We start from the raw sequence: 13976 nt of genomic DNA, 5'->3' as shown, positions 1-13976 counted from the left end.
AGTTAAAGCATTTGACTCATCGCCATGAGAGTCAAATTAGCACGTGCTATTTATCAGTTTTACAAGAAGAGAATTTAAGTGATATCATTTTGTCAAAAACATTCGTCAATCCAATTGAACTTTATACATTCACATCAATTAATTTCTTACACTTCTCGTCACATTATTGTCAAGTGGATAAATATTCATTTTATCTATCGATACATTTTCTTGTATTCTTCATCATTTCATTTCATTTTTTTTTCTTTAATATTTAATTGCTTAGCGCAAACAGCACATCTAATATATTAATTTTAATTTATTTTTCAACCCATTTCATCTGCTTCCGCCTGCGATATAACATGTATACTTGAAATTTCATCAATATTACGTTAGCATTGTGTGTATTACATCATTTCTCATCTCTCGCCTTTAAACTATATGTATATTTTACAATTACTTTAATGGACATGATCCGATGTATTAGCTTGCTCGCTGATGTCTTCTCGGGGGCGCCAAAGCCACTGCAGTCCTCCAGGTCAACCCCATTGCCACCCCCGCGGCCCAGAGTACGCACAATACCGCGACTTTAGTGTTACAGTTTGTCAGTGGAATTTTCCTATGGATGGAATTGACAGGGTGCTCCAGATTCTGCATTCCGGAGAGTGAAAACGACGCACAATTTGCTGAGGGAATTTAATTGTATTGCGGAGGCCCTAAACTCAGAACACCCGCCTTTTGACTCCCTGTGCACAGAGTATATGTAGATTGAAGAATAGTGGAACAACTTCCATGTATGATTAAGATAAGAACCCTGGTTATTTGTGCTTGCAATATCCCTTCTCTTCAATATCATTCATCAGTATCTTTTACATTAATTCTTGCATCAAATTTGTGAGTATGTCAAAAGAGACTACAAATAAAATATTACATTTTCAAACAATAAAAGAAAATAAACAGATAATCTACAATCAAATTTGTAAAAATCACAAAAATACTATACAACACTTGATACAAATAAGATCTAATATGAAAAAAATAACTCTTCCTTCTCTGATGAAGATCGCGGTCTTTTTCATCGCCACACTTTTGACAGATTGTTTTCTTTCATTATTCCTAAAGTATATCTAACAGAACATCATTGTGTTGCAATTTCTCGCCTCTCCCCCTTCTCTCTCTCTCTCCATCCCGTCAATTCCAAGAGGTACTTCTGTGTAGTATAAGCTGTGAAACGAAATTTAGATGGGCACGTAATTCCCCTTCGGATTGTAGAAGAGCTTCCCAGTCATGAGTCGACGGATGATCTCGGACCGCAAGAGTTGCTTCTCCTTCTTGATCTTCTTCAGCACGCCCTTGTTCTCTTGTGCGCGTCGCGACAAATACGGCAGGACCTCCTTCACGGGCCCATAAGGGATGTACTTGTACGCAGAGTAGCCAGCTTGACCTGCAAACAACACACTCTCTCAGTTGAAGCGCCCACGCAAAGCATGCAAAATCGATGGAAGTTACCAAGCGGGAATGTTATGTAGTCACACATTCCGAGCAATTGACCAAAGCAAATCACTTTGTCCTCAGGCAGGATGCCGATTTCGTTCATCTTCTCAATAGCAAAGCGAACAGTGTCCTCATTGTGACTCGCCACCATGATTCCAATCTTCTTTGCATCCTCACCGGATTCCTTCAGCTTCTGCAGGGGCACAGAGGAAAAAGGGATTAAATCAGAATGAGAAAATCCAATATGAAAGCACATAAACAACACTGTTATTGTCATGCCGATATTGATTATGGAAATAGGATGAAAAATCTCTATTGTTCCTTCACAATTTCCAATTATTCCACAGTCTTTCACTGAGATGATTTATTGGATTTTATCAATGCAGTGATTTAATTAACGTATAGAAGAATAATCAAGTAAATTTAAACTTTAGCACTATTTGAAGATCTTTTCATTAACATTAATATTTAATATAATTCAACATGTCATGATAATTGATATAACAAGGAGAATCCAGATTTATTTCGAAAATATTGGCTTTTAGTAAAATTCTTTCACTCCGTAAATTATTCAAATAGAGAGAAATGCAAAGAATATTTACAGAGTACAGAACAGAATCCAATATTATGGTTCATTTGACTTCTCACTTGATAAACCCTTCTATTTACTCACTCAATCGCACTACAAATTGCGATGAAAAATAGTTCTTGCAAACGTACACTAAATGATTTTGCATGAAGAAGCAAATTTTCTAAAGTCAAAGTCTCATTGCTATTCAAAGTACGTTCCTCGGCATTTAATCATCTCCCCACACTCCAGCATAATCTATTCAATCACCCATTTCTATGCAGAACCAGGCAAGATGATAGGCTCGAAACTATGCAATATGACTCTCCAAGTTTAGCTAAAGCAATCACTTCATAATCATCAGCATAACTTTCAAACGGGCTCCACTAACCTTGATCCGCCGCAGGCATTCAGTCAGGGTCTTGTGGTACATTTCAGTGGTGGCCTCGAAGTTGGGGTTCGTCGGATCTGGATAGCCCAGCGCTTCGGCACGCGCCCTCTCCTGCTCAATGTAAGCTCCTCTCACCAATTTGGCGCCAAAGTAGAAATTTTGACGCTTCGCTTGCTCCAAATCAGTCGTAACCTGCAAGCAAATGCATAGTTTGTCACTTTCCTCTTGCCATTGACATGGATTTCAGGGAGGACTCACCTCTTGAAATGCGTTGTTCAAGTAACATTGGTAAGTGTTGAACACAATGGCTTTCTTCGTGTTGTACTTCCTCATCATTTCGAGGGTAATGCGAGAAATTGCCGGTTGGAAGTATGTTTGTTCAGCATCAATCATTATGCGGACATCCAATTCTTCAGCAGTCTGGAAAGGAGAAATAATTTGTCATTCAATTCATAGTGAGGAAAATGTTGATTTGTCAATACCTTAACAATAGTATTTACTCTCCTAATCATATTTCGAAACATCTCCTCTTCTTTGGGTGGAATCTGTGAGATCAATCGCCTCATTTGGCCAGTATTCGGATCAGGAACACGGAAACTGTCGCTCAGCTCGAAATTCTCATTTATAATGCCCGACCATGGGAACAGATGAAGAATTCTGTTAGAAAATCGAGAAATATTGATTAATACTTAAAGAGAATTCATTGAATATTGATGCAAGATTCTCACCCTTCCTTGTCAGTTGTCATATTCTGTAAGAACTCCTTGATTTCCTTCTTATCACTTATGCCACCGTAATACTGCTCGAGATCCTTAATTGTCTTGTGGTGTGTCAAGACATTTCCGGCTCCGCCACACAATTCCAGCATATACTGTCGTGCACGCATAATTACTTCAGACAATTGTAGCTATTAGGAAAAGTACAAAGTTATTAGTTTAATTCACCGTGATTGCAATTTATTCACTCTCACCAAAAGCTGTGGTCTGCCCAGGGCAGTTAGTTTGATTGCAGTAATGCCAGTTCCGAATGTAGCGCCTTAAGAGCGTCGAAAGCATAGAGAAAGAATGAGACATAAATTTAATATTAGGCCAATTCAGTGGCTTCATTGCTATGGCACTATATTTAATGCTTTACTTTATGTCATATCTACATTTATTGACTTATTGCCAATTTATAAACAGCTCGTATACAGTAAATAAACTATAATAGTTAACATAGCGAAAGGGATAATTTTGTCGTGTCATGCAAATACTGAAACACATTTATTACAACACAAACAACACAGAAATTGATTTAATACCAAAGGCCAAGGAACTGAAATCGAGGGTCAAAGGTCAAACGATAAAGAAAACCAAAAGGGACTCGAAATTAATACTGGACTAAATAAAAAAAATATAACATAGAGTGTAACTATAAATATGAACATCCCAATATTAAGACACAAAATCTTACCATCAGACTTGGGACTATTCGACTTTCGGTCGTAATCTTCATTATTGAATTATTTCGATTACAGTACGATTAGACACATTTTCATGGTTGGTTAGTAGAACAGTTTTTTGTGTTATTTGGTAAATTTTTGGTTATGCATTGTTTGTTTTGAGACCCAAGATTGGAAATTCATTTTTGCAAGATTCATCGGTGAACACACAAGAATTAACAAAGGAATTGAAATGAAAAAGAAGAAAAGAAAAGACAATATTAAACTGAAATCAAGAAATATTTTCGGACATTATTCAAAAGTGTTCTTCTAAAGGACAGAAAAACAGTGTTCTTCTCTAAATCTAACTTCTAAGTGTGATATAGAGAAAGAGTTACGTGAAGAGTATTGCATAAGAGCATGAGAACTAAATAATGACAGCTAGAGAGTGAAATGGAAATTAAACAGTCTTCGTGCTTCTACTAAAAATCGCAAGAGCACCAAATGGGACTTTTTAAAACCTCCTCATTGTACGCACAACCGGAAAATGCGCGTGCAAATAGTATTTGATATGGGCGAAGCGTGACGATGACGTCAGGAACAAGCCTCCAAGAAAACTGTGGCGCACACGAGGATATATCGATCGCACACAGTGCTGATGGCAGAGTGAAAGAGACGAATGTCAACGAGAAATTACGTAAACCTCACCAAGAGTCTCGTAAAATCGATAAAACGCAAAAGGCCCGAACATTCATCTATTCAGCCAAGCAAAATAGATCCTTTTTATGTCTCTTCCAACCCACAAAAATTCACGAGAATGAAAATGAGAAATTAATTGAATCGGAATGTTTAGAAATATTTTAGAAAGTGCCTGGCGTGATGTTTTTTAAGTGTGAGAAAAACCATGTCTCTCATTTGAAATCCGGCCAAATTTTAACATGAGTGTGACACAGAATCAAAGAGTCAACAAGCAAAGCTTGAACTCAAATTCGCTCATCTGTCTAGAAGAATTTCATGATATATTGTTAGAGAAACAAAACTATCAAAACCAATTGGCTTCCTGATATGAGTTTGCGAGCAATAATGGAGTTAATTCAAATCATGTGCAATGAAGCTACAATGTTAATTTTATGCAATACAAAAAATCTCTTGGGTGACAGTGAGTCTGACGAGGCAGGAGGTAAAAATAATCCCTCTGATCGTTGTGTACAGACTTTTATGCAATGACATTTGCATACAATTGCCATTAGTTCATGCTAAATTACAGACCAATTGCCATATCTTTCAAACATGAATGCATTCTAATGATATTCAATTGAAATTTAGTGTCTACTCTTGCAAATTAATCCACTCTCACGAATGAAGTTCATCATGAGAGAATATAAAGAAATGAGGAGAAATGATAAAGACAAAATTCTTCAGCAAATCGCATAATTTTGCTCTAACACAGAGAGATCAAGAATCCAAGAAAAGTAAATGATCATTCGATTATGCAAAGTAACACTCAGAAAAATCTGCATAATGTGGCACAATTCAAAAAAGTGTGTCTTCTGTTCTTGTAAAAACGGTTCTTCTTGTGCTCACAAGATTATTTCGTGCAAACACTGAGTTTGAATTTGAGAAAATTGACCCATTTTGATTATCAAAGTAACACAATTAATATCTTCACAGGACTTTATTGCAGTCATTTTTCAACTGATTTTAATCATCTTTTCAAGAAAAGATTTACAATTCAGTTGAAAATTAATTGATTTTTTTGAGTGAATGCATAATAAGGATAATAAGTATGAAATATCAAGTCATTCCGCAACTTCTACCAGCATGTCAAACTCAAACAATTGTAAGGGATCTTAGAAGACAGTCACAGATTAGAAAAATCAGAGTTATTAAGTCACGTCTCCCAGTTCATTTGGGGTGTGATTGGAAAAGGGGTAAAGAGATTGCTAACAGAAGGAAAGTATATATGAATTTACCGGAAACTGCCTCAAGACATTCAATGAACGTCTCCATGTTGCGCTCGCAAGTAGCCTCATTGAGGTAGAAGTAGGTCCTTGCACTCTGCACCTTGTACCGCCGATCGGCGAACGTCTTGTCCACTTTGTACTGCGGCAGCGTTGTGGTGTCCTGCGAGCTCTCCGACACTGACGACCTGTATCCGTGTGACAAGGCAATCGGCAAACGGATTAGCGAACACATTGTGAGGATGGCAAAATGTGGCGAAAGGTGACGAAATAAAAGAAAGAAAAAAGAACATTCCTAAACTAAGATATACTGAATATGAATTAAATTCACGTGGGCTTCTTGCCGCCACCACAGAAAACTCACTCTACTTCGCGCTTCTCTGCCTCTTCCTGGGAAATGTCCTCCTCCACAGAGTAATCAAGAATGGGCTTAACGCCAAATGAGCGCAATCTGCAAAGGAGGGAAGTGTCATGATGTTAGTTTTCGCATATGAAAATATCGCCATGGTTTTGCTAGCGAGAAAACTTTAACTGACAAAATTAACAAACGAAATCGCCCATTGGAATGGGAAAAGTGGCAAAAGATCAAGCATTAATTTAGGCCTTTAGCCAGTGTGAACAATTGAACATTAATGATTCTTCAACTTTTGCCACTTCTCGCAACATTGAGCGATGCATAACATAGACTTTATTCTGCGAAATTTCCATGCAAATTCACATTAGAAAAATTTGTACACCTCTCAGCAATTTGAGTGCAAATTCCGCAGATCACAAGCTTGGCAAAATGTTATATACACACATGAAATGTGTACATAGATGATATACAATGTACAGCAGAATTTTTTAGGAAATGCTTCTAACAATAGACTTTATGTAATGCCTTTTACAAGTTCACATTTGCATATCTTCCAATTTGTCATTAGTAACATTCAATTCAGACCATGAGGGAATAAAAGAGGAACAATTTTGGTGAATATTATACTGAAAAAAATGCGGTTAAGAATAAATTGGGCGAATTTTTCTCTTTCCGGCACAATTCTCTCTAATCACGAATATATCCCACGAAATTCGCATGCTGACAAAACACTGCTGAGAATTTGCCTATTTGATGATCACCCTGAAGATCACACGAACTTCATATGCAAGATTTGTGTGTGTGTTTGTGTGATTTTAATGAGAAGAAAATTTAGAAAACCCACGAATATCACTTCCCTCAGCCAATTTTCACTCACATTTAATGCTCAAAGCCAACAAAAATGCGGAAGTTAGTGTTTTCAAGACCATCCAATTTTCATGTTCATCTGAGAAAAGTTAGGACAGAAAAGAATGTTTTAATTCGCAAGAACACAGAGTAATTGACATCATGATTCAATCTCTTTCTAGTTAGCTATTAGCAATGATCTGTTGATGCCATTTTTTTCATCTTGCGATGGTTTTGTATCAACAAAATTTTGAACCACATTTGTTATAACCTCTCCAAAGTGGGTACGATCTTAAAGCGATCTTCTCCGGCAACGAAATGTCCATAAAATGTTGACTGCATTAGCCAAACGAAGAGTTTGTCACCCAGTAAAGCTTGTGCCAATTTCATGAGCTGTTGATAAAGAGAAACAGAAAAAACTACATTTTAACAATATTCTGTTAAGGAAGGAAATTACCTTTCAAGAGTTGGAATTATGGCTCTCTGATCTTCACCAGCGACAAAATGACCGTAAAACGTTGATTTCATCAAAGCCGTGAACAGTTTATCACCCAAGATTCGATTCGTCCATTTCATAAGCTATACACAATACGCCGATATATTTTTGGTTATATTTGGGCATATTTTTTTTTGGCAATCCCCGCGTGTTCGGAAGATAAGAGAGAGCAAAAAAGAGAGAGAGACAGAAAAAGTGTGGTCAGTCTTTTGCATTTAACAAATTGCATACAACAAAATACAATTAAAACATCTTATTATGAAACCAAATCTAAAAGAGAAAATAATTATCACTTTAATCATTGCACGCGCACTGAGAAACCCCGCCACACCCCGCGCGAAGGTAGAACAATCGCGCACAACTACACCATCAGCAAACACACACGGGAACCCAAAATAGAACTCTGCTGGCCTATTGTTGAGTATGCAAAATCGAAAATCAATTTCTGTGAGAAAGAACGGAAAAATTGTATACATTCATATAGAAATTTACAACACAGACTCTGGCTTTTGCCAATGCAATAAAAAATCATGCGAATGTATTGCATAATAGCAAACTTCGCGCGAACATATTCATATGTAGTATTTCTCCAGAGTCAAGCTCAAGTTCAATTAAAGACGCGAGGCAGCAGCTGAGAGCCTTGACAATACGCGACGTTGGATGTAAAGCAAATATTTTATGTGCAAACCAAACGGTTCTCCCCACAGAAACTACACACTTTTTTCTTCTTCCATCGTACGATGCTTAGGGAAATGGTATTACTATACTCAACACTTTGCCACTGATGGATAAATCTCAGTGATTGCTCGCGAGAGGTGATCCTCATCCGTTTTGGCTTTTATCACTTTTTATCACTTTTGAGTGAATTGAGTGTCTTCAACCAGAAGTGTTAATTGTGCTCAAATTGGCGTCGCAGACTTGTTACTGTATTTATTGGGATAGAAGGACTGATAAATGGGCGGAGAATCACGATGGGCGGGCCGAATTATCAGAACAACGGGGAAAAAGATCATTCAGTACACTGAGTTCGGTTTTATCAAATTAAAGGTAGTCATTCGATCCAGATCTCTATAAAAATAAAGTATAGTCAAGAGAATACATAAAACTTTAGATGACCGTATTTTTCAAGATACTGATCTTTTATTTTAATAACATTAAGCACCACTCATATTAATGAACGGGTTTCCACCCATAACAATTAGCAATTTCCTATATTTATCCTTTACGTTACGTATAACCCATCGAATGTAATGACAATGATTGCACTGGAGACACAAGCATGCGACATATCAATTTAATCTGACTCCATTGGCACGCTAAAACTATTTAAACTGATTATCCCCACCGCTGTGCTGTGCGAGGTCGCAGAACTAGCAAATAATGATCTCTTGGACCGTCTCTATGTACCAATTAGTGGTCAATTTGAGATGTCCCAAATAGCGCACACGATCCTCGGCCGCGTGCAAATATCTTGACATTGAGCAGCCACAGCTCATTTACATTCCCCTCCATGTGGTTTGTATTCCGAGTTCATCTCATTTCCACCTCTGCAAGAAGTGCTAACATTTTGGCTAAATATATCTCTGCCGCTTTTTTTTTCGTGTGCCCACATCAAAAGGTGCCACGTTCTTGACTCACAATCATGTGTTTTCTGCTGAAATACTCTGTCTCCACGAAGCCGGCACGCAGATATTTACCGGTGTGTCCAGACAGCAGTGGAACAGAGTCACATTCGCGTGACTCCTCCAGACCGCGAATTTTCATACTTTTTCATATTTGAATATCTATTTCTTTTCCATCACAGAGGCGCAATTGGGCGGTGAGTCGTAATTTTGGGGGTGTGTCAAGTTTATATGAAAATAGATCGCATTTGGGGAATTTCCTCGAGGCGGTTGAGAGAGAAAAAATTCCACTTGCCCCGGCGTCTGCGTAGGAAAAGTCTCACCTCCGCACAGACAAAATAATTGGAAAGGTGTTAATTGGCCCACATCAAGATAATGTGTGCCCGTCTTGAACTTAAGGCCCAGACACGGAGTCTCACCATTCATTCAACTTTCATCGCATTTATTGATTCGACATTGAAAGAATTTTCCATGGCAAGAGACACGCGGTATATTTTTGTTGCTTGTTTGCCTGACCATTAAAAATATCCCGTGTGGTCGAGACATTGTCAGACAGATTTACAATGCAGCGTAAAAAATGCAAATAGATGTGCGAATCAACATGAGGAAAAAACATTCAGGGATGAATGCACCTTTCGCAACATCGCAGACTGACGGAAATCTCCCAGAATATTGAATCATCTTCAAAGTCAAGGAACAATATAGTGTTACATGTTATCCAGTCTCAAGCACTATAAGCTTCTCTAATTTATTCTCACTGAGCAAATCTCGAAAGATTGCCACAGAGATTGCAGCAGAGCGGATGTCGGCAAGTGTCCAAAAATCTAACATGGATATCCATGATAAAGATAGACAACGTATGATGCAAGAATCCGTGTTACATAAAAGGTGCTTTGCGGTGAACAAACACACATTTCAGCAAATTGTAAATCATTTTCAGTGCAATATGAAACAATTTCCAAGCTAAATTAGCACCTTCGTCAGTTGACTCTTCGCTGTGCTGTAATTTGCACAGTAAATCTTCAATGTGAGAGAGAATGAGTCGCAGACATAAGAAATCAGTCTACAAAGCACATGCTAAGACTCATGATATGACACAGGCCCGTCTAAAATGTATTAGTGACACGTGCTCTGGGGATTTTGTCCTCCGCGGCGAAAATAGATCGTGAAACATGATGAAAATGCTTGAGAAAAGAGATCACGTGAAAAATTTTACGATTTTTTTTCTACACACGCCGCCGCGCACTCAAAGTGTCGCTTTGGCTTCTTCTATCGTCTCTCTGGCAAATAGATAAAATAGTCAGAACTTTTAGCTGACAAAACATGGCGCGCGAGAATGAGCTTAATTGGCAAAAATGAGGAGCACACATTGCCTAATCCGGCATCTGGGGAAATTCCAACTCGGCGCGCGAGATGCCTCGATGCACCTCTGCTCGCGGCAGCTGAGAAGCGGACTTGGCGAAATTTCACTGAAATCATGTGTAACGCGAAGGTGGGCGGGCGCCCTTCTCCACCCGCGCCTTATCGATCGCACAAGGGAAATGTGCGTGCCCCACACACACCCCACAGTCATCGTCAATCACAGTCATTGCAGCATCTGCGCAGACGCGCGCGAGTGTGTTCGTTGGAGATGAATGGGGGACCGCGGAAAAGAGGTCGTGCGCCGCACAAGCACTCACACTTGGGCGCCGCACGAGAGGAAAAATCGATGACGAAAGTATTTCCCGGTCGTCCTCAGCCGGCCCAGAAGCACAGTGGCGAGCGAAAGAAGTGCAACACACTTGTGAACTCATTGGAAATGGTCAGGGACAACAGCAGGAGTCAAGACAATTTAGCTACATATTTGTGATACATCGACTTAAATGACTAAAAAGTCAATAAATCTAAGAGATTAGAGATTAAACTTCCTTTCATATTTTCTTCAATACTTTCTCAATTTTTTGTACCCTAAAAGAACCCAATGATTGGAAAGATAGATATTTCAAAATGAGGGTAAATGCCCAATATCGCATCCTGTTCTCGGGCGTTGCACTTCTTTTGACCACCACTGTGCATCGCACACAGCGAGGAGCCTCGGTAGTCTCGGCGGACTTGTGGCACTCCCACGCGCTGGGTTTTGGGGAATGTGAGACTGTGAGGATTTTCTGGCGGCACAAAAATGCCGCAAATGTCGAATCTGTAGCTCGCAGCTAGAATTCCATGATTCCCAGAGATCAGATCACACAAATTGAGCGCGACTCTGAGATGGCGCACAATTGGTTACATAACTGGCGAAGACACGTTTCACTCGCATTTTTTTCTGCCAAAACGGATGGGACACGCGGGCAATCACGGGGGCCATCCTCAAAGTGTGTACCTGCATGTTGTGCTCCACGAGATAGCTGGACGAGCAGACCAGGTAGACAAGGTAGGCGCGGATGAGCTCGAAAGTCGTCTTACTCTTGAAAGCGGCGTTGGGGTCGGCAAACCTCACGTCCAGCGGATCGCGCTGGGGCTGCTCCAGGTGCCCCGCGGCGGCCACGGTTGAGTTGGCACGGCTGCGGACATCCTGGCTCAGGCTACGCGCGTGCAGGTCCTTGGGCACGGCGTGCTGCTCGAGGATGGAGAAGAGGCTGGCGGCCGGGCTGGCATGAGGACAACGTCCGGAGAGGAAGTCCAAGGCAGACGCTTTCCCGGTGACTTTGCGCGCAAACAAGAGATGATTGTAGCGAACGGCCGATCGCAAAAACGCCATTACACGGTGGCACAGGAGGACTCGCAATTTCCTGCCCTATTCGCACTGACACTCTGCCGCAGATCTCAGTCAATTGGAGCGACTCTCGAGCTTTTGCTCTCTTTCCTCTCGACGGCGCAAAACCACAGACGATTTTTCTTCAGACGAAGAGCAGTCAGAAAGATTGTGGAGACCGGAGAAGTGCAAAATGGGAACGCGCGAAGAAACCACACACAAATTGGCCTCTGAATCCACTGAATCACACTTGATTTCTTCTTGGCAAAAATATGCGCGCCTCGACGGTCTTCAACCCCGCGATTTTTTGCGTCTTGAAAACGCGTTCTGTGTGCACAGAATCACGCGTGAAAGTCAACCCTGAAAGTGGTGGCAAAAAGTATGAATCTCTTTGCCCCAATTCAATCGTAACGGAGAACGCCCAAATTCTTCTACTGACAAACTTTGTGCAGAATTTCTGGCTTCTTCTTTCCTCTCTCCAGAGCCACACAGAGAATTGGAAGGAACACACGACAAATTTTGGGATCTGTCTCACTTCACTTTGCTGCGCACTCTGCGATACTCAACCGACGAATGAGTCGGTGCCGAGCATCGAACAAACGGGTTTCCCCTCGTCAGCGCAATTCTCGCGCCCCATTCCTCTCTCTCGGCGCTACCAGTCATGCTGATGATGACTGCAATTCGGCGCGACTGTGTGCGTTCTTCTCTCGACTCGCCGGCTCTGCGCTTTCCCTCTGAACACGACTATGGCTGTACACATCATCAACAGGCTACGCAGCGCACTACCGACCGCTACCTGACCAGCGCGCAGTCTCCCGGCGCAGGTACAGAAGCCACAGAAGCCAGAGAGGCACAAGGATTGTATGGGCTGCCGTATGGCTCGATAAGCTGTTCGGGTGGATTTTCAATAAAGGGATAAAATTCAATTAGGCATTTGCTGTTGTTCAGCAGAGAATTTTGAACAGAATCTCCCATGTCCGTTGGGAGCTTGAGAAATCCCAGCATTATCATTTTCCAAGAAATACGTTATATGTTTACAGCTTCAGTGTAGGTCCAGGTAATCGAAAATTGAAGAATTTGGGGCATTTTGTGACCTTTTATGGTAATTTTGGACTCAAAACTGTCTCAAAGCATAAAAATATATGTATATTGGCAAGCATATTGCGTTTTAAAGAATGTTGAAAATGGGCTTAGGAATCCTTGCTTTTTGCCTATTGCAAATGAGCTTCAAAAGGCTTCATTCGTTTCCAAAATGCTGTCTTATATAAAATAATAAATAAAACATTTGGGATTCTAGAATTAGACTTATTCCACAAATCTGGCTTGAAATACAATTTCCATATCAGAAAAGAAGCTTACAAACTAAGGAAATAATACAGAAGTATGTTTATGATACCACGCCCTCTAATATGCTCCGCCCACTCCTATATACATTTTGTGCCTTGGATGCTTTAGGTATGCAATTTGAAAACGTCTCCCCTTTCTATATTCGTCAATAGCGCTATAGAAAACTTTGTAGGCATTGCAAAACTATAATTTCAATGTACACAAAGCAGTTAACAAATCACGGAATGAAGAGTTGGACTTCCAACTGCAGAATAATTGATGAATTCTTGTGAAAATCAATAATGTTATTTGCAGAGCAAGAAACACTGCTGCATATCTGAGGATTTGTCGTAAAAATTCGCCAGTAGAATGAAGACTTTAAAATTGCAACGCACACGGTCTTCGCATCTCCAGTTTCCATCGAGAATTTGTCGCCACTTTTTTTTTTCCTCCTCGCACTCGAAGCCATACAGCAATATTGAGGCAGACAGAGACAAAACGGCCGATGAACCCAATTCTATAATTAAAAAATTCTATAAATACGCACCGCAGAGGATTTTCAATTTTCCAACGCATATAAGAAATTCTAATCAAGCGAATCCGGTGCAGTCCGGTTTCGTGCCACTTCAGGCCATTCGACCACTGCAAAAGTGACAAAGTGTAAAAAGAAAAACTTTATTAATCATCTCACTCGCAGGTTCTACAACTTCTCAACCATTACAAGATATTCTCTCATCTCACTGTAAAAATTAGAGTTGCTCTTCTTTCGTAAAAATAACTTTGCCTCTGT

General features: G+C 40.2%; 1 protein-coding gene across 2 annotated transcripts; it reads right to left on the bottom strand.

Annotated features, from left to right (window-relative positions):
• Positions 1-2: 2 nt before the first annotated feature.
• Positions 3-12429, bottom strand: LOC132258370 (proline dehydrogenase 1, mitochondrial). 2 transcript variants are annotated; one of them, XM_059755678.1, is made up of 11 exons: positions 11489-12429; positions 7472-7593; positions 6178-6264; positions 5826-6001; positions 3403-3467; positions 3161-3339; positions 2915-3089; positions 2691-2852; positions 2433-2624; positions 1489-1666; positions 3-1423 (listed from the first exon to the last, which is right to left on the bottom strand). In XM_059755678.1, exons 1-11 carry the CDS (start codon positions 11864-11866, stop codon positions 1218-1220), a joined length of 1920 nt encoding a protein of 639 aa, XP_059611661.1. In that variant the 5' UTR covers positions 11867-12429; the 3' UTR covers positions 3-1217. The 2 variants fall into 2 exon arrangements, with proteins under 2 accessions (XP_059611661.1, XP_059611660.1); XM_059755677.1 differs by lacking the exon at positions 7472-7593 and adding an exon at positions 7286-7407.
• Between the last annotated feature and the right edge of the window lie 1547 nt (positions 12430-13976).

Source organism: Phlebotomus argentipes, unplaced genomic scaffold (genome assembly GCF_947086385.1).
Source record: "Phlebotomus argentipes unplaced genomic scaffold, Phlebotomus argentipes genome assembly scaffold_4, whole genome shotgun sequence".
In the NCBI taxonomy this organism is placed as follows: domain Eukaryota; kingdom Metazoa; phylum Arthropoda; class Insecta; order Diptera; family Psychodidae; genus Phlebotomus; species Phlebotomus argentipes.
This window is presented reverse-complemented; position numbering and strand designations above follow the sequence as displayed.

Bases quoted from the DNA above. Each gene is read 5' to 3' on its own strand.
- LOC132258370 (XM_059755678.1), bottom strand. From the start codon at position 11,866: ATGGCGTTTTTGCGATCGGCCGTTCGCTACAATCATCTCTTGTTTGCG. The intron at 6,265-7,471 runs GTAATTTCCTTC...CCTCCTTTGCAG, and splicing joins ATAATTCCAACTCTTGAAAG to ATTGCGCTCATTTGGCGTTA. The intron at 1,424-1,488 runs GTAACTTCCATC...TGTTGTTTGCAG, and splicing joins CTACATAACATTCCCGCTTG to GTCAAGCTGGCTACTCTGCG.